Source organism: Quercus robur, chromosome 7 (assembly GCF_932294415.1).
Source record: "Quercus robur chromosome 7, dhQueRobu3.1, whole genome shotgun sequence".
NCBI lineage: Eukaryota > Viridiplantae > Streptophyta > Magnoliopsida > Fagales > Fagaceae > Quercus > Quercus robur.
This window is the reverse complement of record NC_065540.1, coordinates 34,417,851-34,445,309: the sequence shown is the minus strand read 5'-3', so window position 1 is coordinate 34,445,309 and position 27,459 is coordinate 34,417,851. Positions and strand designations below refer to the sequence as shown.

At 33.3% G+C, this 27,459-nt stretch overlaps 3 protein-coding genes across 5 annotated transcripts; all 3 read left to right on the top strand.

Moving 5' to 3' along the window:
• Positions 1-727: 727 nt before the first annotated feature.
• Positions 728-10,266, top strand: LOC126693183 (ABSCISIC ACID-INSENSITIVE 5-like protein 2). Of its 3 annotated transcripts, none has more exons than XM_050389075.1 (4): positions 728-973; positions 1,483-2,314; positions 2,431-2,502; positions 9,931-10,266. In XM_050389075.1, the coding sequence occupies exons 2-4, from the start codon at positions 1,487-1,489 to the stop codon at positions 10,006-10,008; spliced, it is 978 nt and encodes a 325-aa protein (XP_050245032.1). In that variant the 5' UTR covers positions 728-973; positions 1,483-1,486; the 3' UTR covers positions 10,009-10,266. The 3 variants fall into 3 exon arrangements, with proteins under 3 accessions (XP_050245032.1, XP_050245031.1, XP_050245030.1); XM_050389074.1 differs by having other exon boundaries at positions 1,472-2,314; XM_050389073.1 differs by having other exon boundaries at positions 1,442-2,314.
• A 1,786-nt stretch (positions 10,267-12,052) lies between these two features.
• On the top strand, positions 12,053-18,661 carry LOC126693182 (protein PLANT CADMIUM RESISTANCE 10). The gene is made up of 4 exons (XM_050389072.1): positions 12,053-12,227; positions 13,375-13,566; positions 17,537-17,763; positions 18,252-18,661. Exons 2-4 carry the CDS (start codon positions 13,395-13,397, stop codon positions 18,420-18,422), a joined length of 570 nt encoding a protein of 189 aa, XP_050245029.1. The 5' UTR covers positions 12,053-12,227; positions 13,375-13,394; the 3' UTR covers positions 18,423-18,661.
• A 5,714-nt stretch (positions 18,662-24,375) lies between these two features.
• LOC126690899 (heavy metal-associated isoprenylated plant protein 45) lies at positions 24,376-25,520 on the top strand. The gene is made up of 3 exons (XM_050386013.1): positions 24,376-24,518; positions 24,614-24,689; positions 25,117-25,520. Exons 1-3 carry the CDS (start codon positions 24,471-24,473, stop codon positions 25,437-25,439), a joined length of 447 nt encoding a protein of 148 aa, XP_050241970.1. The 5' UTR covers positions 24,376-24,470; the 3' UTR covers positions 25,440-25,520.
• The last annotated feature ends 1,939 nt before the right edge of the window (positions 25,521-27,459 follow it).

Genomic DNA, 27,459 nt, shown 5'->3' with positions numbered 1-27,459 from the left:
GTCATTGGAGACATCGTTTCGGCAACAGTCACTAGTGATCCGGTCACCGAAGCCACCATTCTAGTTGCTAATTTCGACAATTTGGTCACTGGACCTTCGACTCTAGTCAGCCACTAATTTTTGTGGTTTGTTTGAAGAATTTTACATGTCAAATAAAATACCTAAAAGTATTTTTACATATGAAAACATTTTACCTTAAAATAAATGGAACGTAAGTTCTAGTTGGGCACTATAAGTCAGATATTAGAATTTTATTTTTAATAAAGGGTTAGACTGGGCTGGTTCAATCCGCAAAAAAATTGGGTTATGAATCAACTCATTTTTACTTTGAGATCAAAGCATTCGGGTTCGGACGGGTCGTGGGGTGTAACCCGTTTTGCCATGTCTCATGCATAACTTTTATGTGTGATTGGCTAGCAAATATATTTCAGCTTTTTACCTGGCTCATTTGACAGTCCTGTAAATCGATTTCTTATTCTTCTTATCAATCTCTCTCACGTGTACGAAACATAGTACACGCGGTCATCCACTGAGAAATATATTTTTTTTGGAGAAATATATTAGTACAAGTAGAAACTAAAAAGCAGGCTGTCTTTAAAAAGTTAGATTATAAAATTTAAACTGTTTACTTCAACTGCAATTAACTGGGAGTTGAGACAAAAAAAAAATGGAAAAAAAAAAAAAAAAACAAGTGGCAGTTGAATAGGAAAAAAGAAAAAAAGAAAAAGAGGAACCTAGGATATCTCAATTATAAAAAAGAAAAGTGTGAGAAGGTGGGAATGGTTATGGAATGCAGTTGGGGAATGGGAAATTGGGAATGTATGTTTTTATTACTAAGTAGTAGTATTTTTATTTGTTTTTGAAGTGAAAATTGGTTTTAGTATGAAGAAGAATTGATACAAGGGTGCCATTGTCCCCACTACCCAGAAAATGTCACTTTTATAGATTCATCAGATCGGATCCTGCGGCGAGTGTAAGTGAAAGAAAAGAGAAAGTCCTGCCACCTGAACACACACACACACACATACACTTTTCTTTTTCTTTTTATTAATAAGTCAGAACAAGTGCAGATTCTCTTTTCTTCTTCTTCTTTTGTGTTTGGTTCCTAAATTCTCTTTCTTTTTAATTCATTTTTCTATACTCAAATCAAACAAATAAACTAAAAACTCCTTTTTCTCTTGTATAGAATGTAGGTGCTTCTGTTTCATTTCTGGGCCTTTTTTCTTGCTTTCGAAGTGTCAATAGCTACATTTTCTTCACCTTTTTTATTTTTTTTATTTTTTTTATATTTTATTTTTATCTGGGTCTTTTAATTCATACCCCAAAACTGCTTTGTTTTTAAATTATTTGTTGATTTATGATCTGGGTTTATGGATTTATTGATATTCAAGTTACCATCTTTACATTAGGATTATAATTTTTTTTTTCTTCTTGATAAAAGGGTATTTGAGATTGATTTCTGGAATGATAGAAACTATATAGGTGAATGGGGGCTCAGTCAGTGGGATCTCAAGTTGGTGGTGTTAGTACTGTCCAAATGCACAAGTCAGAGTCATTGGCTCGCCAAGGCTCCTTGTACAGCCTCACCCTTGATGAGGTTCAGACCCAGCTTGGTGATTTGGGGAAGCCATTAAGCAGCATGAATCTGGATGAGCTTCTCAAGACTGTGTGGACTGCAGAAGCTACTCAGGCCCCTGATAATAGTAATAATGTCATTTCTGGTTCAGCCTCGGGTCTGCATAAGCAGGGAAGCTTAACACTTTCAAGGGATCTGAGCAAGAAGACTGTTGATGAGGTGTGGAAAGATATTCAGCATAAGAACAACGAGTACAGTGATCAAGAGAGGAATAAGGTTCAGGAGAAAAATCCTACTCTTGGTGAAATAACCCTTGAGGATTTTTTGGTGAAAGCTGGGGTAGTCACTGAATCTTATAATAATAATAGTGAGAAAGGCAATGCTGCTGCTGGTGTTTTAGGGGTTGATTCAATTGCTGCACCCCAACATAGTCATTGGATGCAAATGCAATTTCAGCTCCCATCAGTGCAGCAACAACAGCAGAATATGATGGTTCTTATGCATCATCCAGTTCCGGTTCAGGTTCAGCAGCAGCCTCTTCCGGTTATGGATGCACCATTCTCGGATACCCACATGACAATGTCTCCCACTTCTTTGATTGGCACATTATCGGATACTCAGACACCGGGGCGGAAAAGGGGGGCTACTGGGGAAGTGGTTGAGAGGACTGTTGAAAGGAGGCAGAAGAGAATGATTAAGAATAGGGAATCTGCAGCTCGGTCTAGAGCAAGAAAGCAGGTCAAGTTTTAAATATTGAATCCCCCACCCCCCCAAAAAAAAAAAAAAAAAATCCCTTCTGATTGTTTTATATGTGTTTCCCTGTGATCTTAGTAGATAATTATGTTGATGGACAGGCTTATACACATGAGCTGGAGAACAAAGTCTCACGTCTGGAAGAGGAGAACGAAAGGCTTAGAAAACAGAAGGTAGGAACAATTTGGCTGTTCATTCTTGTTTAGTTGATTTTCCTGCATCTTTGTTGTTTGGGTTGTTGTAAAGCTAACAGTTCGTCATCCACTCCATCTCTTGTTCATCACATTAGCTGGAGTCTCTATCGGTTGTGTTGCATTTTGGATTAATGATGTCTTTTATGTGTGACAACATCCAATTCAAATGATTCTTGTAACATAGATTAAGTTTTGCACTAGATTTTTAAGTTCTGAGGTTGAATAAGAGGAAGTAATCTGTCAGATTAGTAGTTTAATATGTAGCTAATCATGAAGGGGCAAATTGAACCAATGGGAAAACTTATCAAATTTAAGTGATAAAAATGGTTTATCTAGGATTTTATTATTATTATTTTTTACCAATTATATTAGCTTATATATGAATTTTGGTCTTGAGATGATTTGGGGGATTGGTCTGTATAGTATGAGGCTGGGAAATTTTTCTTCTGCTCTAGATTGCATTTTATATCTATATAGTTCAATTATAACCTTCATCCCAAATTAGTATAGCAATATATTTTTTTGTTTTTGATAAGTAAGAAGAGAATATTATTAATAAAAGAATAGCAAGAGAAACACAAAGAGTTCACGGTAGTGAACAATGGAAAAAAAAAGGAACAAAAAGACAGAAGCAGCCCCTAATCTATTCTAATAGATGAAAGAAAACCCAAAAGGGTAGAACAATTTGAGAAACCCCAACATCGAGACCAATTAAAGAGGGTTCGCAGGCAAAACTCTAATAACTAAACCACAGTTTTTCCCTCATCCTCAAAAGACCGCTGATTCCGTTCAATCCAAATAGTCCACATTAAGCAACCTGTAACCAAATCCCAAATATTAGAGCTATGCTTCCTAAGCCAATGATACCAACAAAAAAATAAGTCCATAACCGAACCTGGCATGACCCAATCGATCCCAAACAACCGAAGCATATACATCCACAAAGAATGAGCTATTGAACAAAAAAGTAACAGGTGATCCACAGATTCCGCATTGCAACAGCACAAACAACAACGATTCACCAAAGGGCGACCACGAAGCATAAGATTATCCAAAGTTAAAATCTGACCATGGGCTGCTGTCACATAAAAAAAGCCACTCTTTTAGGATCCTTAACTTTCCAAGTTCCTTTCTAAGGGAAAGTGGAAGGAGCTGCATTTTGAATCTTATGATAAAAAGACCGAGTGTCAAACTTCCCACTGCCATTAAGATCCCAATATAGTATAGCAATATAATTTACTCTAATGAATGTTTTTGATTAGTATATTTTTCTCCAATGAGATTTGGTAAAATGAGATGACACTTTGGGAAAAAGGTTCTGAGGTGATTTGTACTTTGGTATGATAATTTCATGGGTTTATACTTTGTAACGTCATTGCATGATAGATAAGATAAAAGTCAAATAACCAGACACATGTATATCCTATCGAAAAGTATATTACAAGTTAACCAAGCCAGATACAAAATATAAAGGAACTTCTGGTAGCACCTTTGTTTGATAGAGTTTGATACACTAAGCTTGGTTGAATTTAAGATACATAGCTTCTTGTTGCTTATCTTCCACACTACACATGGTCATTTAAGATACATAAATCAATGGAGGAATAGCTGGGATAGTAGCTCAGGGAGAAGGCTTTATGCTTTTGTTACGGAAAAAATTTTCCTGTTTTGGAGAGCTGCTCTATTGTAGAGGACTTCTTCCAAACAAATATAACTTTGAAAATTTCAGGCAGTATTTTTTTCTCAAGTTTAGTAATTATCTGTTGCCATGCTTAGAATTGTATTTTCCTTTAAAAAAGAGCTTTTGGAACTTTTGGGAGCCAAACATCCTTAGATTTTATAGGTAAAATTGCCCTATGTTTGTTAAGATGCAATTTACCGCATTTACTATATTGTTCTCTTTGTTGCTTCTCAATCTTCTGCCTCCATTTTCATCTTCCATTTCTGCTTCCTTCATTATTTACCATGCTCTAGTCTAGACACATTTCCCATCTTATTATTTAGTGCATTTCCAAAACTCATAATCAATGGAAGTGTCCAGTGTCTTTGAAGCACCAAGGCCTGTGATCTCTTGAAAAGCTTTTCTTTAGTTTGAATGTTTCAATAAAATTGCACCATTTCTAGATTGTAATTCTTTAATTCATTCCATATATATTGGTCCATACCAGATGTTGGTTCTTGGAGGAACTAATTGAAACTAACCATTTAATTTAGAGTGTGGTAGGAAAAATAGTGGCAGGAAAGGCAGTAGATCATTTCTGTGCTTTATGGCTCTATTGTAATTGTCATAGCTTTCAAGATGACCATAAAAATGTCACCATAGTTTTTGACCAAAGGAAACTCTAATTTAAGAGTCCTGATTTCCTATAGAGGCATCGACCACTGATACTAGATTGATAATTATTTCTGGATGTTATATATAAGTGTAAACAGAGACATGTTCATTCTGACTGCGTATATGGTGTAATAAATCAAGAGCAACCTTTTGGGATATCTAGATCAAAGACATAAATTCATTAGTGATTGTTCATTTGTTATGATTTCCTTTTTCCTTTCTTAGGTTTTCATGATTATTTGCACTGGATCTTCATTTAGGTATTTTTGGCATGCAGTAAACGCTAAACATAATGGGTCATATTTAGTGGTAGCCATCATTTAACTAGGCATAATGCATGAATCCCTCATTGTGAGACTTTTCCTCATATACCTGTATTACTGCTGTGGTACCTTACTGAGAAGGTATACCTAACAAAAAAATGTTACTAAAAAGGTATTGATGCTGGACAATATCAAAGGGGGATAAAGGGTAAAATTGATTAAAAGGAAAATGATAACCCTAAGAATCAGTAGCTAGGGCTTTGTCTAGAATTGACCACAGGTATTCTTTTCCTTCATTCTACTCTATCTAAACTCATACTCTTTGTTACTCCCTTAATTGACATGTCTTTTTTTCGTTACTTCTACTAATGTGATTTTTGGTCTTCCTCTACCTTTCTTCGTTTCCTTAGATTGGATCAACTCACTCTCTCTAGTGCATTAGTTGCTCTCCTTTGAACATGACCGTACCCATGCCTGTATCTTTAAGCGAATTTTCTCATTTCGAATTTCTTCCTATCTTTCCGTGTATTTCCACTTATCTATCTTAAGGTTCTCCTTTCAGCTACACTCACTCTATGAATATATTACTTCTTAACAGTCCAACATTTGGTACCATAGAGCATAGCTGATTCTATGACAGTCTTATAAAATTTTCTCTTTAACTTAATAGGTATTCTACGATCACGCAACACTTTTGATGCACTTCTCCACTTTGTCCACCCTCCACCCTGCTCTTATCCTATGATTCACATCCTCTTCAAAGAAAAACTTAGGAATCAGCACCTAAGTTGCTAGGAATCAGCACCCAGCAAATATTGTGTAGCCTGTGGAGTCTTTTGGAAATCCACCTCACTCATTACCACCACCAAATTGAGTTGCTAGACCAAGTTTTCTGCAAGACTCACAATCCCTTTGTTGGTTAGCTTTGATTGTGTAGACCGGGAAAAAAAAAAAACCAGAAAATCAAAACATGAATCATGACTGCAAGCCCAGGTTAGCCCATTAATTAAAGCTCAAACATTGCAATCCAACCCAAAACAAACAAACCCGATAAACCCCCCCCCCCCCCCCCCCCCCCCCAAAAAAAAAAAAAAAAATTACCCATTTCGTCCCAATTAAGGACCAAAACTTAAACTATCTTTGAGCCCCACACTTTCCAAGGTATATGACCCATCTAGTGTCATCATGAGCTGTACATGATGGGGTCAAGTTTCTCTCACCCCAAGACAGTTGATGTATATGCTAGGTTAATGTCTAGAAAGTACAAACACTTCATTTGAGGTGCCACACCTGTGTTGGACTTAGGACACACCAAGGACACTTTCGCACCTGTCTTTTTTTTTTTTTGAAAAATTGAAGGACGTGACCAGGACACTTATCTTTTATTTCTTTTTAGTTTTAATCTAGTTATCTAGTTATCTTTTATTTACTCTTTTAGATCTTATTATTTGGTTTGTATTCTAATTTCTAAATATCATATATTAGTTATGAATTCACTTTATTATCCCTAATTGCTCTTAAATTGATATTTGTTTAACATTATATGAAAAAATAAATGCTTAACAATATTTAAAAATAAATATAAAAATATATCTAATTATGAATTAATATATGTATCCTCACCGTATCCGTGTCCTAATTTTTCAAAGATTGCCATGTTGATGTGTCGTACTTATACTATGCCCATATCCATGTCAATGCTTCTTAGATTAATGTTGATTGATTCCATTGATACATGAAAATGTTATTTGATTGGTAAGTTACATGCACTTGATGAGTCTTGAACTCATGACTTACAAGGGGAGGGAATTGGCGGAGGGAACTGCCAATTGAGCTAGAGCTAATTGGTAATTATGAGATTTGAAATTATGGGATTTGATTACTATTTATGATTGGATTTCCCTGATTTGATGTAATATGGTATCCTTTTTATAGGCCCCAGTAACAAACATAATTGTTATGTTGAATTTGATGAATAAAATGGAATAAAGATATTCTCTCTCTCTCTCTCTCTCTCTCTCTCTCTCTCTCTCTCTCTCTCTCTCTCTCTCTCTCTCTCTCTCTCTCTCTCTCTGTGTGTAGTGATTCCAAGCCTTCATAAGTGGTGAAGCTAGCGTTGTTATGTTTTTGCACTCTTTCCTTATTCTTGCAACCTGTCGTAGGTCAGACTGATAGCCTTTTATCTAGTTCTAGGGAGTTATGTGACAATTATAGAGAGATATCTAGAACAGAGTGTCATCCCTTTTTAGGCTTGCATCCTCTTTGATAACCTAAGCCTCTCCAGTCTCTAGGTTAGGCTATGCTTTTGGCTAAAACATGCACAAGGTGTATCAGGGTGTCAATTTGTGTCCTACAAGTGTTTGGACTGTGGAAATTGGGCACATAGTAAGATGTAGACCCCCTCCAGTGTTGTTCACAATCACATGACATGCCCTGACCTGTTGGAGAGATTTCAAATATTTGGAGGCTGTTTTTGAGATGCTCTTTAAATATAGGGTGCGTTTGTATAAACTGTTGGAAAACAGTGTTTTGAGTTTAAAATAAGCATTTGTAAAAAAGCTATGAGGAGTTGTGGTTGCAAAACAAAGTTTTGAGTTTTAAAAACACTTTTTTAATCTCCCAAAATGCCTAACCAAACGAATCCATAGACAAGGAGGGATCTTCTGACATGGTTCTCTTCTCAACAGCATTTTAGTTAAAATTTTGAGATAGACTCTTTTTTTATGTGCTGTGATAGTGCATTGCAACGAGGAGTGCTTGAGTGCATCATTTATGGTGGTTTAGTGAACACACAGACTCAGCTTTCATTGGCTTATCATTGTCCTATTTCATATCATTAACTATCATGCTACTTTGAAGATCTATATGCATATATTACATGCTAAAATAATGATTTGGCAGCACAAAGCTGCATGTTATTTAGCTTTGGAAATGTATATTGGAACTAAATATCTCTCTCTTAATTTAGAGGAGTGAATATTTATATTGAAAATAAATTTTGATTTAATAGTCCACTCTAGTCCAAAGCGTAGCAAATTTGTGTAAGTAGTTGTCAAATCTTGAGTCCATCATTGGGTCACATCAATTGCACCTGGCATTTTAATATTAACAAAACCTTCCAATTTAATTACAACCAAGCCTTGGTCCCAAAATTTTGGGCCTGGCTAATTTAAATAATTGAAAGGAATTCTAAAACTCCAGATTACTAAAACCTAAGATGATTACACTCCATAGCCAAACTAAACCTTTTCCCTTCTTAGTTCAAAATATTTTGGGCTTTTCCACAAGCAATTTTTATGTTTTTACCTAGGCCTTGACTCAGGTGGTATTCGGCTAAGCTAGGGTTTGGGTAGATCTTATATTCAAATATGCTTAGAAAAGGTAAATAAATGTCAGGAATATAGAAGAATACTGTTCCTAGGTTGTAATCATTTACTTTTTTCAGTTTGGCATTTTGATATAATTTGACTACTATAGCCAGACATGTTAGTTTTATCAACTTTTGCTAAAATTTGTTTTTTTGTAATGCCGAAATAAAAGTTTTGCTTCTTTGTTTCCCCAGACTTACGGAACATGATAAGTTAACATCACTACGTTTGTTTGTATTGTTAACTTCCTTGCTATAACATACATCTCATGTTCTGTAATTTGTTAACAAATGCCATAGGTTTTTACTCTACTTTGTATTCTAGTTTTAACTGATTGATACACATACCAATACCAACTTTGTCTGCCAAGGTTCAATAGACCATCCTTATGCATGTACTCATGATTTCAGAGGGAGCACTATAGCATTGCATTATAGTACTTCACGGGCTAGTTATTTCAAACATTTACTGTGGAATCATGTTAGATTATTACTTCATGCTATGTGAAATAACATAAAAACAGATCATAGATGCTGGCAATGTTAACATGAATTTTATAAGTCATATGAATCATATGAGTTATTCCACCTTCTTTCCTGTTTATAACCATCTTAGTAAATAAGATAGAGAAGAATGGAGACTTTTCCTTTTGGGCATTTTAATAAGATAGAGAAGAATGGAGACTTTTCCTTTTGGGCATTTTGCATTAGACCATTTTTTCTTAGCAAGAGAATAATGCTGTGGACTTGTTGAGGCCTTAGTTCTTGTTTGTTAATGTTATATGCTGAAGGCTACTTGGAAGTTTTTGAATTTTGGAACTGAGTAATGTCACAGGGCAAAAAACACAATGTGATCATGAGCCAAAATTTTGATGAATTTGATATTGACAGGGCAACATTCCACTGGAAAAGCCTCCCACTGCTACTTTTCCTTGTGTGCTTTGTTCATTAGGATTCCATTGTAGACACCCAGCCATTCATCTTATCTTTGTTGAATTCTTCTCAAGTCTCCTAGAATTATGAATAGTGTTTTTGTGATTGGGTGGCCTATCTGGTTACCTTTGTGTTCGAATGACCTGATCTCAACATGCTATTATAATTAACATGTTAAACTGGCTATCTTCTGAGTTGGAAGAGTTGGAATGAATTTTGTTTTGTATCTCGATTACTTACAGTCTACAATATATTATGACTTGTTGGCTTAGTCAAGTGTTATGTTTGTGTTGCTGTTTACTTTTCTGCTGCAGAATTGACTGCCCTGTATATATTTGTGTTTGAATTTAGTTTTGCTGTCATTGAATGAAATTGACTCTGATAATGGGACTCTGGAAGAATACTGTTCTTTTCCTTCTTTCTTGTTGCTTAAAGAAGCAACATTGTACTTAATTCTTCTAGGTTGTTTTTTTGGGAAGTAAATATATCTCTGTGAATTTTCTTTGTAGGAGGAGAAGGTCCTGCCATCTGCACCACCTCCTGAGCCCAAGTATCAGCTCCGCAGGACAAGTTCGGCCCCCATTTGACATCTACATGTCATATATAACCATTGCGATGATACCTTCTGGTTTATGTAGTTCTAATTTTCATCAGCTGACCTTAGTTCTCTTGTCTCCTCAACAATTAGAAGACTATGCTTGCTGTTCCCTTCAAACATTGTCTTCTTGCTAGTGCTGTAGTTCATGAGTCTTTTCATTGTATGTACATTTTATAGTTTCAATTTGGAATTTATGCAGTACCGTATATTTTCTTAAATTCTAGATTGACATCGTCTTTCATCAATATTTGGTTGCCTAGTCTGTAATTTTCTGTTCTCTCGCGACTTAAGGCCATTCTTGCTATACATTTCTTTTTTCCTTGCAAATGTTTAGATGTGTTCAAATGCTGTTTCGTTTAAGATTAACAACATATGCCTTGAAACGGTATCTAATGGCTTCTTTAGCACAAAGTATGGAGTTGTTTTCGGACTTCGGAGAATCACATTTCAGCAGGGTCATATGGAGATTTTAAGTCCCTTTCAATGGGATTGAAGATTAACTAATTTGAGACACTGTTCAGATTACTTGTTGAATGGAATGCATCAACAGGTTTATATGTGATCAATACCTCATCTTCATAAATTTGGTTATATATAGATGTATATACTAGCGATGAACCATTGCACTCCACAGATATCTTGTACTGTTATAATTTTATGAATAGTAGGCTGTGTTTGGATTTAAGGATTTAAAATCAAGAAATTTGAAGATCAATTGCTAGTATAAATACTTAATATAAATTTAACTACTCCTGATGATTCGATATTTAGAGATTTTGCTTGAGTAAAAATACTCAAATTGTATCTTATGTCTAATGACTCCAAAACACAATTAGAATCCAAATTGAAAACATAAAGTTAAAACACAATTAGAATCCAAATTAGTTTTCAATTGTTTTCTAATTTTATGTCAAATGTCCATAACCTAATCAAGTTTTAATATGACTAGTATGCATTAACGCGCTAACATGACATGTCAATAAAATTAATCAAACATAACTAGATTGACATGTCATATTAGCACGTTAATGCATGCATACTAGTTTCTTTATTTTATTTTATTTATTTTTTAAATATAAGATAGAATTTCTATTCTAGCCTAATCTAAATGTATATGTGTGTGAAACTCCCTCCTAGAGACTTAAACCCTGACCCTTGCCCCCCACACCTCACAAATATTTATATTTGTGGAGTGATCACCACACGAAGAGTGCGCGATGGTATGCATACTAATTTCCTTTGTTTCAAACATATCCTTAATCTTTAAGATCTTGGGTTGTATTCAAAACATTATTTAATGATTATGGATTCATTTTTATTATTTATTATTACTCTTAAATTGATATATACTTAACAATACACAAAAAATAAATGCTTAATAATATATAAAATTATAAATAAAAATATATTTTAGTAATTTTAATATATGAATCTCCTTAGTACCATATCAAAATTTTTTAGAAGGGAAAAACTCACTTTCCACCATTTAAGTTTGGTTTGGGACATAAACAAATACTCTCAATCAGTTACTTTCTTAGTACCCGTTTGTGATCCATTTATTTTGTTGAAACTGAAATTTTTGTTGCTGAAAATACTGTAAATAAAGGTAAAAGTTAGTTAAAATAGTACAATAGGACCCATAAATAGTACCAAAAGGTGCAGTGAAACTCATAAATAGTAGTAAAAATAAGCTGAATAGTAAAATAGGTTAGCAAAAATAATCTTTATCAAATAGACACTTAGTAAATCTTTTGAAGAAATTATTAGTATTATGGAAAAGAAAAAGTTGAGAATTGCATTATTGTTTTGGAGTTAATTTTTCATTTTTTCAATAAAGAGAGAGAAACTGGTTGATTTCAAAGATAAATAGAAATTTGTGAACTACTTATAAAAACACAGAGGCAAGGAAAATACTTTTTCCCATTATTTTAGAAAGTAGTGATTAATTATACCCACATTAAATTTTTTTTTTTTTAAAAACCTATATATATATAATTTTTTTTTTAATACGGTTTTCTTTTTAAAAAAGAAAAGAAAGAAAGAAAACTCTGGAAAGCCCCTATATAATATTGTTCTGTTTTATTTTCTCTCTCCTAATTCTATCCAACGCCTTGACAGTTGATATACTCTTGGATCACTCACCACCAGCTGCGACTGTCCACGCTAGCCTCTCTAAGCTCGGCACCCATTATTATATAAAAATCAAAGGTAATTTCTAACTTTACTCATTCTAAATGTTTGATTTAGGTTTAATTCATAAGTGTGTAAAGTACTAATCTAATAGGATGGAAATTGATGACACCCATGTGAAGTTTCTGCTATAATTTCGTTTTTCCCATTACTGGGTTTCGTTTTTCTTAAGAGGGTGTGGTTGTTTTGGGGTTTATATGCCATTTTTCTGTCTGTTTGAAAATGGCTTCAAGTTTGGGGTTTGGTTGATCTTTTATGTATTTGATGGTTTTATTTTATAATTTTCAAGTTGAATTGTTAACTTTTAAAGTTGGGTTCTTTGAGCTTTTATGGATTATGTTGAACTTTTTGAGTATGGGTTCAGGAACTCTTTTTTTTTTTATACATATAAATCAGAAAAAGGAGTCACCCGAGTATACAGGAAGTATACTGGTATAAAAAATCAGTTACAAAAATTACATAAAACTAATAAATCAACAATTAAAAAAAAAAAAAAAAAAAAAAGAATCGTCAAGGCTGATAGCCAGCATGGGTTCAGGAACCCTAGCCTAGCCTAGCCTACCTGACATACACCACATTAATGAAGTAGAAATTGATTTTCTGTGGATGATTTGGCACTAAATACGCATTTTGGTTTTTGATATTTAATTTGAAGCATGAAATGGATCTATTTCAAATGGAGAGGATCCTAATGCCTTATGTGATGGGTATAGGGAGGCCTAAAGGCCCTTTTTGGGGAACAAGATGAAATGGAAATAGTTTATTTCACGGTTTAGATTTTATTTCTTGGGTCTAACAGTGTACAAAGTGCCATGTCATTTCAAATTTCAAATGACGTGACAGTGACACTGAATACATCTTAGATTTGTAAAATATTTAATTTGAACCTTGAGATTGATTCATTTCAAATGGAGAGGGTCCTAGTACTTTTTTAATGGTTAGAGCATCACAAACTTTTTGTTGGTCTAAATTAACTAAGATTAAAGGAAAGTGGGAAATGCTGACTTTTTTGAAATTATGGCTTTTTAGTTGCAACAACCAATAACTAGGGTTTAATTATAAGCGTGATATATCTTTTTCTGAAAACTGTACTTATTGTAAATTTCAAGGTTCCATGTTTGTGTTTTCTTAATCATTGCCTTGTTACACTCTTCATTGAATGCAGGCAGTGTGTGCATTAGATAGATGAAAAACCAGAGCAGTTATGTACCTCCCTCTTATGTTCCATTGGAACAATCAGATGCTGAAGCAGAGATCGTTCCACGCGATGAAGGTGTTGCCACGCTTGGTCACGTTAGCAACGGGCCAACACAATGGTCTTCTGGAATCTGTGCTTGTTTTGATGACATTCAGAGCTGTACGCTACTTTTTGCCTTGTGACCTTGATTTATCAGAAGATAAAATTATGAAGGTGCCTCTTGAATATGGAAATTGATAAATAAATAAATAAATAAATAAATAAAATTTATTTATTGCTTGGTTTCAGGTTTAAGTTCTATTACTACCATTTATTTTTTTATTTATTTTATCATGGTTTTACCTCTAAAATGAAATGCTACAAAAGTTTCTTTGATGTCTTCTAATAGAATAAATTTTTTTCTTAATAATCTCTAATTCCAATGGTATCTCCTCTTCTTATAAGAATAGAGTGAAGGGTGTGGTCATGAGTTCAAGACTTATTAGGTGTTTGTGTAACTTATTGATCAAGAAGAGGGGGGGAGGGGGGATGGTCCGAAAGAGAGACCAACTTGCTATCTAGACTTCGGTACATAAAAGCTCAATAAATGTATATGTGAGAGCCAAAGCCAGTATATGACATACTTCATCAAATTGTAGATTTAAGTTGCTTAGAAATGTTCATATCTTTTTTGGGTGATTGAGATATAATGTATTATGAATATATAGCACCCACTTGGATTTGTTACTCATCTTTATGAAGTTAAATTTATTTCCTTTGAAGGTGGATAAAATATCATTTATAGCTATTGTTGAAAAAAAATACCAGTTCGATAATGGTGTCATAGATTTCAGGTGTGTTCAATGGTAAACACTACCCTTTCAATGTCATACTTTAATTGTTCAAGTTGGCTAGGACTAGGAGTGTCCTTAGTTTGATATCATGTATGATCTGTTAGGAAATAGGCAAACCTGATGAGATTAATGCTATTTATGCATTGGGAATTATGAAAAAACCTAAATGGATTATGGTACAACAATTTCTTACCAAGTTGATAATGTGTGATGACCTTGAACTGTGCAATCCATGCTTCACTAACAAGAAATCTATGATAAAAATAACAAATGCCAAACTCTAGTAGGATTTTGTAAGATATATACTAAGCTTGTGTAGCACATCTGACATAGGACAAATAGGGAAATCAATCTATGTGTTCTTTTGGTGGGTTTAAGTTAAGGACTGTTTGAGGACTAATGACTAGGGTTACAATAGAGAAGGGAAAAGATTCCGTTTGGATTCGCAAAAGATGTGAAAAAAAAAATGAAATTGAATATTCCACAAATATGTGAACGATTCATGTGAATAATAGTCTGCACAGTGCATGTGACAGTAGCATGAACAATGATAGAATATCAAAGAGAGGAGAAAGGGAGAAGAGAACAGGAGGGAAGAACACAATAAGGCAACATGCCTCAATACTCAAATCGCTTTTTATTTTTATTAATCCACTTCATCTTATTTGAAAACTATAAACATACATACATAGACTAAAAATCTTAATGGTAACTGATATAAAACCAGAACTCTTTTGACTAGTAAACCAAATCCTAATTAAATTCCAAAACACACATAAAAGCTTATAAACAAAGAAAGACTTATCTATTAATAAATAATAAAAAAAAACCCTAGGCCCACAACTATGACCCACAATCAGCTGTTGCAAAATTACAGAAATATCCTTGAATCTAGAAAAATCCAGATAAAACTTAAAATCCTAATAAGTAATAACCAAATTAACTACCAGGGACACCTACTTTTCTTGGGCCTAGCCTTAATCTTAAGCTTTTAAAGAGGAAATATTTCCTCTTGTCCTGCAATAGTTGCGGTATCAACATTTGTTAGAACATCATTCATAGCAGACCATGGTCAATATATCCTAGCTGCACTCTAGTTATTATCAGCACATTGTGTTGATCAGAAATTGCCATTTGCCTCATCTTGACAGAAAATGGTCCTAGTGGCACTCTAGTTATTACGTCATGTGGTGTTCTTGTTTGTTGTTTGCACAGTGGCATACATATTTTAAAATTTATCTTTATCTAAATGAAACTTTCACTTAAGGTTTACTTATCTGTTGCTGTAGCAGGACAGTTGGCTTCTTAAGTCAACTGCCTTGCTACTGTGTATTGTCTAAGGATGTTGGTTGGCCAGGTAAACTGGGTGCTTAATCCTGGAATTATGAGGCTTACCCAGTAATACTTGAAATTTCTTACCTAACGTCAACATTTTTTAGTTCTGTTTCGGAAGAGACCCCTGTGCAGGGGCGCGGGGGGAGGTGTTTGTTGAGGACTCTTGCTATACCTATGCAGTCATTTTTTATTTTATTTTAATACTTTTGTAGGATAGAAGCATGTAAATGTGCCACATCCCCTTTGTTGTGTGATTTTGGATCCTGAAAACACTAATTTGGATTTTAGTAATATTTTTTCTTAAATTTTGAGCATTACTTTTCATAGTTGGCACTTGGTAGAAACTTGAGATCTTGTGTTGTGAATCTGAAGATCTTCCACCTTAGGATGGGGTTCAGGTCTTATGTTCAATCTTAACCAATGGATTAAAGAGAAAATAGTGGCATTCAGATCATGGTAGTGGTTGCTATTTGATATCATGTGCACTGGAGACTGGGATATTGACCTTTAAAACAGAGCATAGAAACCCCTTGTCTGCTGAAAGAAGTAGAAGGAAAGGATGTGTGTGTGTGTGTGTGAGAGAGAGAGAGAGAGAGGAAAAAGAGTGTTCTGGTAGACTCTGTTTCCACTGACATTCCTTGGCAATCTTAGCCTTACAGAAAAAGGACTTGATCTTCTACACAAAATTCCTATGCAATCATTGTCTTATGCATATTGTAGATGGTATGTTTCTAGAAAAAAGGAGTATGCTGGTGGTCTGTTTCTACTGATATTCCTTGGAGAAAATTTTCTTACAGAAAAAGGAGTATGTTGATTCTTCCATTCTTCCTGATTCTCCTTTGCAACCCTGGTCTTGTACACTGCATTGGAACCATGCCAGTCATCTTTAAGGATGGATGAAGGGTTGAGATTTTTTGATGTAATAGCCCAGTCTTTTTATGATCAGACCACTAGTGAGGTTTCCTATAGTATATGATGTTCATCTCCATCAAATGTCAAATATAGCTCTTGTTGGTCTATTCCCCAACAGACCCACATCCTTCTCATCTTTGGTCAATTAATCAAATCTTATCATGTACATATCTTTATAGTGCACTTTTATATACATTGTTTATCAGAAAAATTAGAGAGAAAGATGGTGAGCTGTTTTTTTTGGGGGGGGGAGGGAGGCTACTAGAAATTCAATGAAAAAATGCTTCATGTTGGTACTATTTCTAGAGATTAAATCAAATTAAGATAGAAGAAATGTAAAATGTAGTAATAAAGCATTTGGCTTTTTCTAAACAAGAAATGTAATTTTAGGAAGAGAAATGGAGGGAGGGAAAAGCTTGTTCATTGGTATATAACATTTTTGTTCTTCTCACTTTTGAAATGACAAAAATGGTCTTTGGGGATTGAGGTGGAGGGTCTGTGATATGATTTCTCCCAATGGATGTAGGCATACTGGGGTAAGTTTTAGAATGTAGAATTTTTAAGGGGAAACTACACATTGCCCACTTGTGATATGGGACAAGTTCCTGTTGTGTAGAAAGTTACACTTTACCAACCTAAGGTTCATCCGTTAACATTCTATCAAATGCCATTAATTTATGCACATGCAAATCATGTGCTTTGAGAAAATGTATTTACCTACATGTGCTTTAAAAGTTAGCACTTTACTTATCAATGGCTTAGAAAAATGACACTTTATCCACATTTGGTAATTATGATGCGGTAATTATGATTGTTGATAGCATGTTAAATTTTAATGACAAAGTACAAGAGACTTCAGGTGGGGAAACCAGACTAACTCCATACTCTGGGTTGGAAAAGTGTATTTGTCCATATTTAATCAACAGCCTGCGAGTGAATAATCATTTCAATATTATTTAATGGAGGATATTGCAGTTTTATATTTTAACTTTCTATGTTTGTTAAAAATTGAGAATATCAGCTAACTGCAATTTGTTGCCATGGTACAGGTTGTATAGGTCTATTTTGTCCTTGCTTTCTGTTTGGAAAGAATGCAGAATTTCTTGGTTCTGGAACTCTGACGGGATCATGCGCAACCCATTTTGTTTTGTGGGCACTTTTCAATTCTCTCTGTTGCCTGTTAACTGATGGCCTTTTTTTCGGTTTTCCTGGATGCTTTGTTGCATGTTATGCATGTGGCTATCGTCAGGCCCTACGGTCAAAGTACAATTTGCAGGTATGACATTTACATCTGTGTAGCAGATATAGTCTTTTTATTTGTTACAAATTTTGATTTTTGCCCCATTTTCACGCTTTCAAGTTACCTGGCCACCGTAAACATAATTACTTGCTTAGTAGTTACTTGGCTACCTGAAAATTATAGCTAATATTCTTCTTTAGATAGGAAACTGAACATTTTTCAGTAAGTTATTTATAATAAATAAATAAGTAAAAAGGAGAGGCGTGCTCTTGGGGGGTTGTTGGTGGGGTTTTTAACAAGTTGCACAATGACATTGGGATTGATCTGATTTGTGTGACAAAATTAAACCTTTACAGCACTATATAAATCAGAATACTATAAGAACCTGGAGCAATTTCTTCCTTAACTGAGTAGATTAGGTTGCTCTTAATGGACAATTGTTCTCTTCCATTGAATGGGCTGATAAAATTGTTGTTGCTAAGACCTTGTTATGGCTTACCATTTCTTTTTGATGTCTTATGAAGGAAGCACCATGCGGGGACTTTGTTACTCATTTTTTCTGCCATTTGTGTGCCATTTGTCAAGAATACCGCGAGATCCGTGAACGATCTGGTAATTCTGGATCTCCTGATCTGAAGTTGGCCGTAGTCACAGCTCCGCCAGCCCAGACAATGGAATCGGTTTCCAAGGAGTAACATGATCCCTTAGAACTTTCATCAAGATATTTCAACAAAAGAAAACAGGGAAATCAGTGAGATCAGCCCTTATGTTTTGGGCGGTATTTGTGCGTCATGTCCTTACCTACGGAATTTTCTGTGGAATGTTATCTTGGTTGTGTCGTGTGATATGAGTTTTGGTACACACTGATTGTCTAATACGCCTCTACTAAATGCTTGTTTTATTGGTAAATGCTAATATTGTTCTATCTGGATTAGTATATTGCAACACCTAATCCATGGCCAATCCAACTAAAATAAGGTACATGCTTTTATTTAAAATCAAATGGATTTGACTAAGGATCTAGGATCCATTCCAATCCAATTTTAACGATGGATTGGAAGAATTTATAGGATCAAACTATTTCAACCAAGTGTTGGAGGAGTTCATAGTAAGTGAAGTGTTACTCCCATTCTATCTCAAATAAGAATTGGTTATTATTGACTATTGTTGTGCATGTAATATTATTCAATCTCTATTTGACAAGACTAACAGGGTGTTTAAGCTAGATTAAGATTGAATCGAGTTCAGTTATAATTTTCGGATTTAAACTTCTTAAAAATTGAAGTAGTTTGATTAGACTTTTTGCTTCATTTGTCAAGATGTCAAATTGACTACTAGCTCAAATCAAGCTAAAGTTTAATTCCACAAATAAATAGTAGTTTGAGCTTTGACTTGTTAGTCGAGCTATCAAACTGAGTACCAACTCAAATCAAGTTCAAGTTTATTTCCGCAAACAAGTTTCTCTCTCTGTAAAATTGTATCTATAAAATTGATGCAACTCAAAGAGCGTGTGTTGATGATTACAAGAAGATATGTGATGAGAAATTGTGCGGTCATTCAATTTTGGGAAATAACTTTTACACACGATTGTTTTTAACTCAATTGTGACTTTTTTTTTTTTTTTGGGAGAAATAATTACAATATGTTGCTAACCTTACAGTTCGAACTTTTTTCTCATCTAAACCCCCAAGCACTTTGTACATGAGAATGTACCAATTCAACTACAAGACCTTTGGCAACTCAATCGTGACTTGAAGTCACAATTTCAGTTCAAACCATTTCAAAGTCACGATCAAGTGTGCGTGTGTGTATGGTATGTGCAATGACAATAGCTCTTCAATTTTCACTAATATTTGAGTTTCTATTTAATTGAATATTTTTTTGGAGTAGTTTTATTAGACTCGATTCCTTCCAAGAATTAAGTTTGGAATTCAACGTCGACCTAAAGAATATCAATGACCATTGGTGCACTTCTTGGTCTACAAAAAGGAATAAAGTCCTTTGGTGATCGAAGTCCTTTCATTATAATCATAATAATTTGTGTTCTTTCTCCCTCTTATATTGGAAATTTGGAACTAGTCATACCCTTTATGTGGGTAATGTGCATAGGAAGAATCAAGACATTATATAATTGTAACTTATCAATAATCTGTATTTAAAAAAAAAGGAGGAGTTTCAGACTTTGGGGATGGGTTATTAAATTGTGAAAGCAAGACAATGCAAACAAAAGCATATGCCAATGCCATACGAATACAATAGATGGCCGTGAAAGCTACAGATTCCTTTGGCGTGCATGCCTGACGCCACACCAACTTGTCTTGCCCAAACAACATTCAATTCAAACATTGCTTTCCTCTTTATATTCCCTTCAAGAAAATTTGCCCCTCAATTCAACTTGCACCTCCCAGCAACAAAACAGGAATAAGAAACTAATTATGTTCATTATACATTTGCGGCCAAAATGCAAAAACACCTTATTAAGTTTCGGTTAGTTACAAAAACATCTTTGGGATTTCAATTTTCTTTATAACTTCCAGAGGTTTTCAAAATCACGTGACCGCAGTAAGAAAATTTACCAATTAATTTGTGTCACTAGTCATGTGATGGTTAGGTGATTTTTTTCTTCCAAAACAAATATTGGAAGTTAGTTACAAGGGTTAATTTAGCAGATATGGAAACTTCAGGGAGTTATAAGGAAGAATGGAAATTCCAAAAACGTTTTTGCAACTAACCCAAATCAAATGGGGTGTTACATTTATAAGATTTTTCTTTAATTTCTTGATTCAACAAAAACAATGTGACTTCCTCCAAAAAAAAAAACCAAAAACAAAAAAACAAAAACAATGTGACATAATAAATGCGCCTTGTTGAAATAAAAGAAAATTTAATTATTTAGAAAAAGTAGTTACTAAATCAGGGACATTTTAGAACCACTAGAATAGATCATATTTTTTTCTTGGGCTATACTTTTATTTAGTCCATTTTTTTTATTCAGAGACTCAAATCACTCATTATTAATTACCCATATATATATATATATATATATATATATATATATAAGTTGAAGCATAACATTTAATACTGTTGAGCTCTTGTTAGGGCTGTCCATCAACCCGTCAAAACCAACCCACCCGCCCAACCCAATCCAACCTGAAGACCCACGAGCAAATTTGAATGCCCAAACGGGTCGAGTACGGGTATGATAAATTTAAAAATCGGTTTTTCGAATCGATTTTGGGTCCCTTGAATTCTGACTCATATAAACCGACCCAACCGCCCATAATCTTAAAAAGGAAATTCTTGAACTTTGTACCTTCTACGCTAAACACGCCTCAAATAGTTAGACCCTCAACCCTTCTCAAAAACAAAAAACACACCTCAACCTCAACCCTTGTTAGTTTCAAAAAAAATTCTCTCTCTCTCTCTCAAATCCCTAACCCTAGCCTCCTTATTGTCGTCATGTCCCGTCGCCAAGTTGGGCTCTGTTGTCGCCCTAACCCTAGCCTCCATACTACCATCGATGCTGATTTGGGCCTATTGCCACTATCGTCGCTGTAGCTGTTATCGCTAACCCAAAGTTCAACTCGAAAATCATCTTGATGAATCCCTCCTCTGATCTTGAAATCTCCTCCGATCTTGTGCAATTTGTGTGTAGTGAAAAAAAATGTTTTAAAAAAAAAAAGTACTAATCTTGTGGATATAGTGATGGTGGGAGAAGGAATGGTGGTGGTGGTGGGGGTTTTGTCTTATCTCCCACTTTTTCGTTTCAATCTCATGAATCTGATGTTTTTGGACTTGGTTTGTGTTATATGAATTTTGATTTCTTTGTTGTTGTGATTTAGACCCAAAATCACTCGACAATTTCAACCCGTTTAATCGATAATCTGTGTCACCGAGTTCGACCCGAACATTCGGTTAGTCGCAGATTCATTTTTTGTTCACCCAATTCAATCAGGTTGGGTGCGAGTCAGCCCCAAACCCGATTCGACCCGACCCATGGACAACCCTAGCTCCTATTGCACCACATCATCGCCACGTCACTAGCTACATAATTATTGTTTATCTTATTTATTTTTTATTCATATTTTTTAAAATATAAATAGATTACTGATTTTACACATTCATTTTGGGCGATTTTAGCATTGCTTATAATTTTGCCTTTACATATTTATCTACTTTAGTTTAGATGTTCATAAATAAATAATGAAATAAATGAATAATCAAAAACCAAAAACAATGTCTATACATATCTATACTATATATAATTATGGAAATTTCGTAATAAATTTTATAAAGCTCTTTATGCACTACATCTTTTAGCATCTTTTTATTTTTTATTTTTTATTTTTATATTTTTTTTATGCAATTCTTACTTTGTTCATCTTTTCATCTTCTTCAACCATAGTCTTTTTAGTTCAATCTTTCATCCCCTCCAATAATTTTTTTTTAATTAATTTTCATATAAATTTTTTCTTACTTCATTTCCATCTCTATCCCCTATTCCTTCCAAGAAGTTTTCCATGACAAAAAGGTTAATACTCTCTCTCTTTCTCAAAATTTTTTTTCTCTATTGGTGGATTTTTTATTTTTATTTTTATTTATATATATATATATATATATATATTGTTTCAACCACTTTTTTCCCCTACTAATGGTTCTTTTTGTTATTGCTACTCAATTGTCACATCACATTTGTTAATATTTTTGGTATTCCAATTTTCAATCGCAAGTTCTTTTTCTTTATCCCATTTGGTTTGATTTGACTTGGGTTAATAATTAGTTGTTTTGCAAATTAGAATTTGATTTTTATAGTGAACAATTTAAATGTTAAACTATGAGACTTTACTAATTTTTGTTTATTTTTTAATCCTTTGGGGTGGATAAAGTACTTTTAATAGTTATATTAGAAGTACTCTATAATGCCATTTATTCAAAGAAAAACAAAAATTAGTCAAATGAAAATAATCGAATGAGTGACATATTTTAGTTTTTGCAATTGTATATTAATTATTATTAGTTTATAACAATGCATACATAGAAATTTAATTCTTTGATTTTGTTAATAATTTTTTATTTGATAAAATGTTTTGGGTGGACAAAATTGCAATTTCTTCAAAGAAAATTATTATTAGTTTATAACAATGCATATATAGAAATTTAATTCTTTGATTTTGCTAATAATTTTTTATTTGATAATATGTTTTGGGTGGAAAAATTGCAATTTCTTTAAAGAAAATAACCTTAACAGATTATCAACAACAAATTTTTTTCCTAATTGGTCCAATTAATTGTTGTTAAGTTTTATTAAATTTTTAAGTTAATTACGTTTATTGGCGTTTTGGATTGTAGGGTAGAAAAAATGGGGTTTGAGAAAATTTGTTTAAAATTAAAAGAAAAATTTCCAAAATTTATATTCTTTTTAATGATTCACAAAATGTTGTAAATAAATTTTATTAAAAAATGAATATTTTCGTTAACTTACCTTTTAAATTTCAAAGAAAAATTGCATTTTTTTTTATTTTAATACGACAAAATTTATATTTATGATTTATGATTGTTCCTATAGTAAATAAAAATAAAATTGTTCAAATTTATATTTATGATTTATGATTGTTCTTATATATATTACATTTATTATTGCTCTTATACTAAATAAAAAATATGATTATGAAATACATTACTTTTTATTAAATTAGTCGAAATTGTAAAAAATAAATTTAATGAAACCACTCTAAAAAAATTATCGTGTGCAGGTTCGCGGCTAGTTTCAATAATAGAGCATACACAAACCTTTTTAAATTCTCAGCTTATAATTTAGAATTGAGGAATATAGCTAGCCAAAAAGAAGAAAGAATCAAGTGAGGATAATATTCGAATTGAAAAACAATTTGAACATTTTGGCCATTTTTATGTTTTTATACTTTTATGACAAAGGGGAAATTCAGCTAAAAAGTGGAATGCCTTCAAAACTCGTGAAGGCTGGACCTGTGATAAAGATAGTAGCTGGGAATGAGATAGTGTTGTGTTAGGCTAGTTAGGTTAATTTGTTTCCTCCCCAGGTAAAAAGGAAATAAAAACAAAAACATCTATGACTACGTACCTAAAACTACAAGGTCATTAAAAAATTTCACTGTAAATTAACTACAAGATTTTGAAACCATTACTCTAATTTAAGATTAATTTGAAAGGTTTACCTTAAAATCAAAATTGTAAGGTTTAATCCACTATCTTAATTTAGTTTAAAAAATTACCAATAATTGGGTTGATTGGGACCATTGGGTGATGAGATGGGTTATTCGACTTATTTCCCATTTATTTGCAACGTCCACCCCAATCAACTCAATGATTTTTTTTTACTTAACATCGTTTATGGATTGTTAGGTTGACATTACTAATTAATCTCAATTGTAAAAATTTGTATTAGTTCGGGATGGATTTTGAAAATGACCCCATAATTAATCCATAGTTTGTTTCTGCAGAAAAAGAAAAAAAAAAAGAAAAAAAAAAGAAAAAAGAAATGAGACCTTTCAAGTTAAAGGAATGGAATATTAGCATGGAATATAGAGCTTGTGTCAAAAGTGACAGTTAACACAAGCAAAATCAACTGCCTATACATGATGAAAACAAGTTGCTTATCAAGAAAGGCATATATATGTATTTAGGATAAAATTAATGTACCATAAGACAGAAGAAGAGTGTATTATTCAGGTTTAATTTGTGGAGCAACAGCAATATCTCCCATCATGTTTGGTTGGCGACTTAGGAAGGCACAAGTATATAATGCCATGTCTGTAAGTGATACATCTCTTGCATGCCAGATTTGATAATTATTGATGTGTTTGATGATTAATTCATTTTCCATCTTTTTCATTGGTCTACCTCACAGATTGTGGAACTCATGGTGCACATGGATTGTGAAGGATGTGAAAAGAGAATTCGAAGAGCAATCTCGAAGATAGAGGGCAAGAATTCATCTACTAATACACCCCAATTAATTTGATTGTTATTTTATTCACTCAAGATTTACTTTCACATATATAGACAATGACTACAAAAGGAGAAAGAAAGAAAGAAAAAATCATTAAATCATGTTCAAACACGACCATGTACTTAGAATTGGATTAAGATTTCAAATGCTTTTCTTTTCTTTTTAATTCCTTTCTTTCTTTAGTTTTGGGAGGTGGGTGTTCTTAATTAGATTTTCATTAACTTCTATAATAAATTATCAATTGTCTTAAAAGTTTAAGCAGTTAAGAAATGATGTTATATATGCAATTCAGATTTATGCACCGTTCTAAATATATTAACCTGTTGAGCTTGGAGCTCTTGTTGATTCTTCAACTCTCTCTCTATCTCTCTCTCTCTCGCACAAATTCATATTGGAAGCAGGTGTTGATAGCTTGGAAATCGACATGGACCAACAAAAGGTGACCGTTACAGGATACATTGACGAGAGGAAGGTGCTGAAGGTTGTGAGAAGAACAGGAAGGAGAGCAGAGTTATGGCCATTCCCATATGACAGTGAATACTATCCCTACGCAGCTCGCTACTTAGACGAGTCTACGTACACAACCTCTTATAACTACTACAGGCATGGCTTTAACGAAAGTGTACATGGATACTTCCCAGACCAAGCTTACTCAACTGTCCCTGATCAAACTGTCCATCTTTTCAGTGATGATAATGTTCATGCCTATTGCACCATTATGTGAGATTATACTTAATTTTTATCCGAAATCATGTATACATTATTATATATATTTATATTAATTGTGCATCAATTTTAAATATATTATTTGACCTTATAATACGCTCGATCAGTTAATTTTGACAATAACAGTTTTTGGAAAATGGGTGTTTGGTAGGAATATTGAAAATGAGAGTGAAAACATGAATATTTACTTCTTCTTCTTCTTCTTTTTTTGCGTGACATGAGGAATTGTTTTCTGAATTGGTTGCTTCAAGGTTGCCTAACACTGTTGCTTCAATCGAAGATAACTTTTGTTGTGGTTATTACATTTAACGTGTTTGGCATGGAAGCACTTTGGGTAGATAGCTTAACAGTAAAATTCAATTTATACACTCAATTAGTGGCAAGTTTCTTGTTTTATATATACTAGAGTGTAGTCTCGTGCATATGTACGGATACAATTAAAAACAATCACAATTATACATTTTTTTTAGAAGATATTCAAATTATACATAGTATTAACTTACACTTTTATTAAATTATACATTTCTAAAAGATGTAACGGTTTCTCATATTATATATATATAAAATTTAGAATTTAATTAAATTTAGACTCTTTAGTTTTTTCACCCAATAATTCACTTGCCACAAAATTTTTTAAAAAAAAAACACATGTGGCGGAAAATTGGATTCCACTTTAGGATCTAATTGAATTTGGATTCTTCAATTTTTATACTCAATAATTCACTGGGCGTAAAATTAAAAATTAAATTAAACACATGGCGCAAAATTGAAAATTCAATTAAAATCTAATTGGATTTTCTCTGAACTTTGAATATTATATATATATATATATATATATATATATATATAGATACTACACAATGCAACACAGCTAAGAAAATATCCATCACGAGATAATTAATTTGAAGAGGAATAAAGAAAGTTTATGCAATGCTAAACATCGAAATTCTAGTTAAAAGCCTTTGAATCAAATGAGACCTCCACTACTCATAAATATAGGTGGCGAATGACAGTTCGATTCGAGCCCATTAGGTGCATATAGAAATTTAACAAGGTAAAAAAATAATTGACTTTATATAATCCTCGATCTTTGTTTCAAAACCATTCTTATTGTTTAAAATATTTTACTTTAATCTCTATCCTTTCAATAAAGTTGTTTATAGAATAAGTCCTTGCTATCATTTGCTTGATGAAAAATATTGATTTGGCAAATGGAATTATGCCACAATCATCCTTTTCTACGTTAACATTTTTCATTTCTTACTTAAATGCAGGTTAGGACCCTTTTAAAAGATAAAAAGTATAAGGATGACTTTTGAAAATTTTAAATAGAGTATATATATATATATATATATATATATATATATGGAATGAGAATTTTGGAAAGGATTCCCTCAAGAAAAAATAAGGGGGGGGGGGGGGGGTGGAGAGAGAGAGAGAGAGAGAGAGAGAGATTCTTGCTAAATACTAGTAGAGTAACTATCTTTGGAACAATTGGAGCTTTGATACTACTGTGTACTGCACTCTTTCCCTGTGGCTGCTGACAACTACACTACAGGAAAGGAATGAGATTCGATCGGGCCAAATGGGTTCACCTTCACAGCCACTTACAAGCGAGGTATAACAATCAAACATCGAAGAAATAGAAAAGCAATAAGCCTTACTACTGACAATATTGAACATGTTCCATATGCATGCAGATGGGGGTTGCAAAAAAAAAAAAAAAAAAAAAAAAAAATGGAGAGTAAAGACCTGAGGCCACAGCAGTCTCATAAATGAGAATCTCGTGCACTTATTTCAAGATAGTTCAATAATAACATACTATCTCCTCTCATATAATAAGGTTATTGATTAGGATGCACAAACACTTCATTTGGAGTGTCGTACCTATGTCATAATGGTGTTCTATCTGTCATATCATATTATAATTTTTTAAAAATTACTCGTATCGCCGTATCATACCAATACCAATACCTGTGTTTTACTCTTAATATTGTTTAATTAATTTTCTATCAAAC

What these genes read in the sequence shown, in the direction of transcription:
- LOC126693183 (XM_050389075.1), top strand. Translation starts at nt 1,487, where the DNA reads ATGGGGGCTCAGTCAGTGGGATCTCAAGTTGGTGGTGTTAGTACTGTC. An exon ending in GGTCTAGAGCAAGAAAGCAG is followed by an intron (nt 2,315 to 2,430) that starts GTCAAGTTTTAA and finishes GTTGATGGACAG; the next exon opens with GCTTATACACATGAGCTGGA. An exon ending in AAAGGCTTAGAAAACAGAAG is followed by an intron (nt 2,503 to 9,930) that starts GTAGGAACAATT and finishes TTTTCTTTGTAG; the next exon opens with GAGGAGAAGGTCCTGCCATC.
- LOC126693182 (XM_050389072.1), top strand. Translation starts at nt 13,395, where the DNA reads ATGAAAAACCAGAGCAGTTATGTACCTCCCTCTTATGTTCCATTGGAA. An exon ending in TTTTGATGACATTCAGAGCT is followed by an intron (nt 13,567 to 17,536) that starts GTACGCTACTTT and finishes GCCATGGTACAG; the next exon opens with GTTGTATAGGTCTATTTTGT. An exon ending in GGTCAAAGTACAATTTGCAG is followed by an intron (nt 17,764 to 18,251) that starts GTATGACATTTA and finishes TGTCTTATGAAG; the next exon opens with GAAGCACCATGCGGGGACTT.
- LOC126690899 (XM_050386013.1), top strand. Translation starts at nt 24,471, where the DNA reads ATGTTTGGTTGGCGACTTAGGAAGGCACAAGTATATAATGCCATGTCT. An exon ending in AAGTATATAATGCCATGTCT is followed by an intron (nt 24,519 to 24,613) that starts GTAAGTGATACA and finishes TCTACCTCACAG; the next exon opens with ATTGTGGAACTCATGGTGCA. An exon ending in AGCAATCTCGAAGATAGAGG is followed by an intron (nt 24,690 to 25,116) that starts GCAAGAATTCAT and finishes TATTGGAAGCAG; the next exon opens with GTGTTGATAGCTTGGAAATC.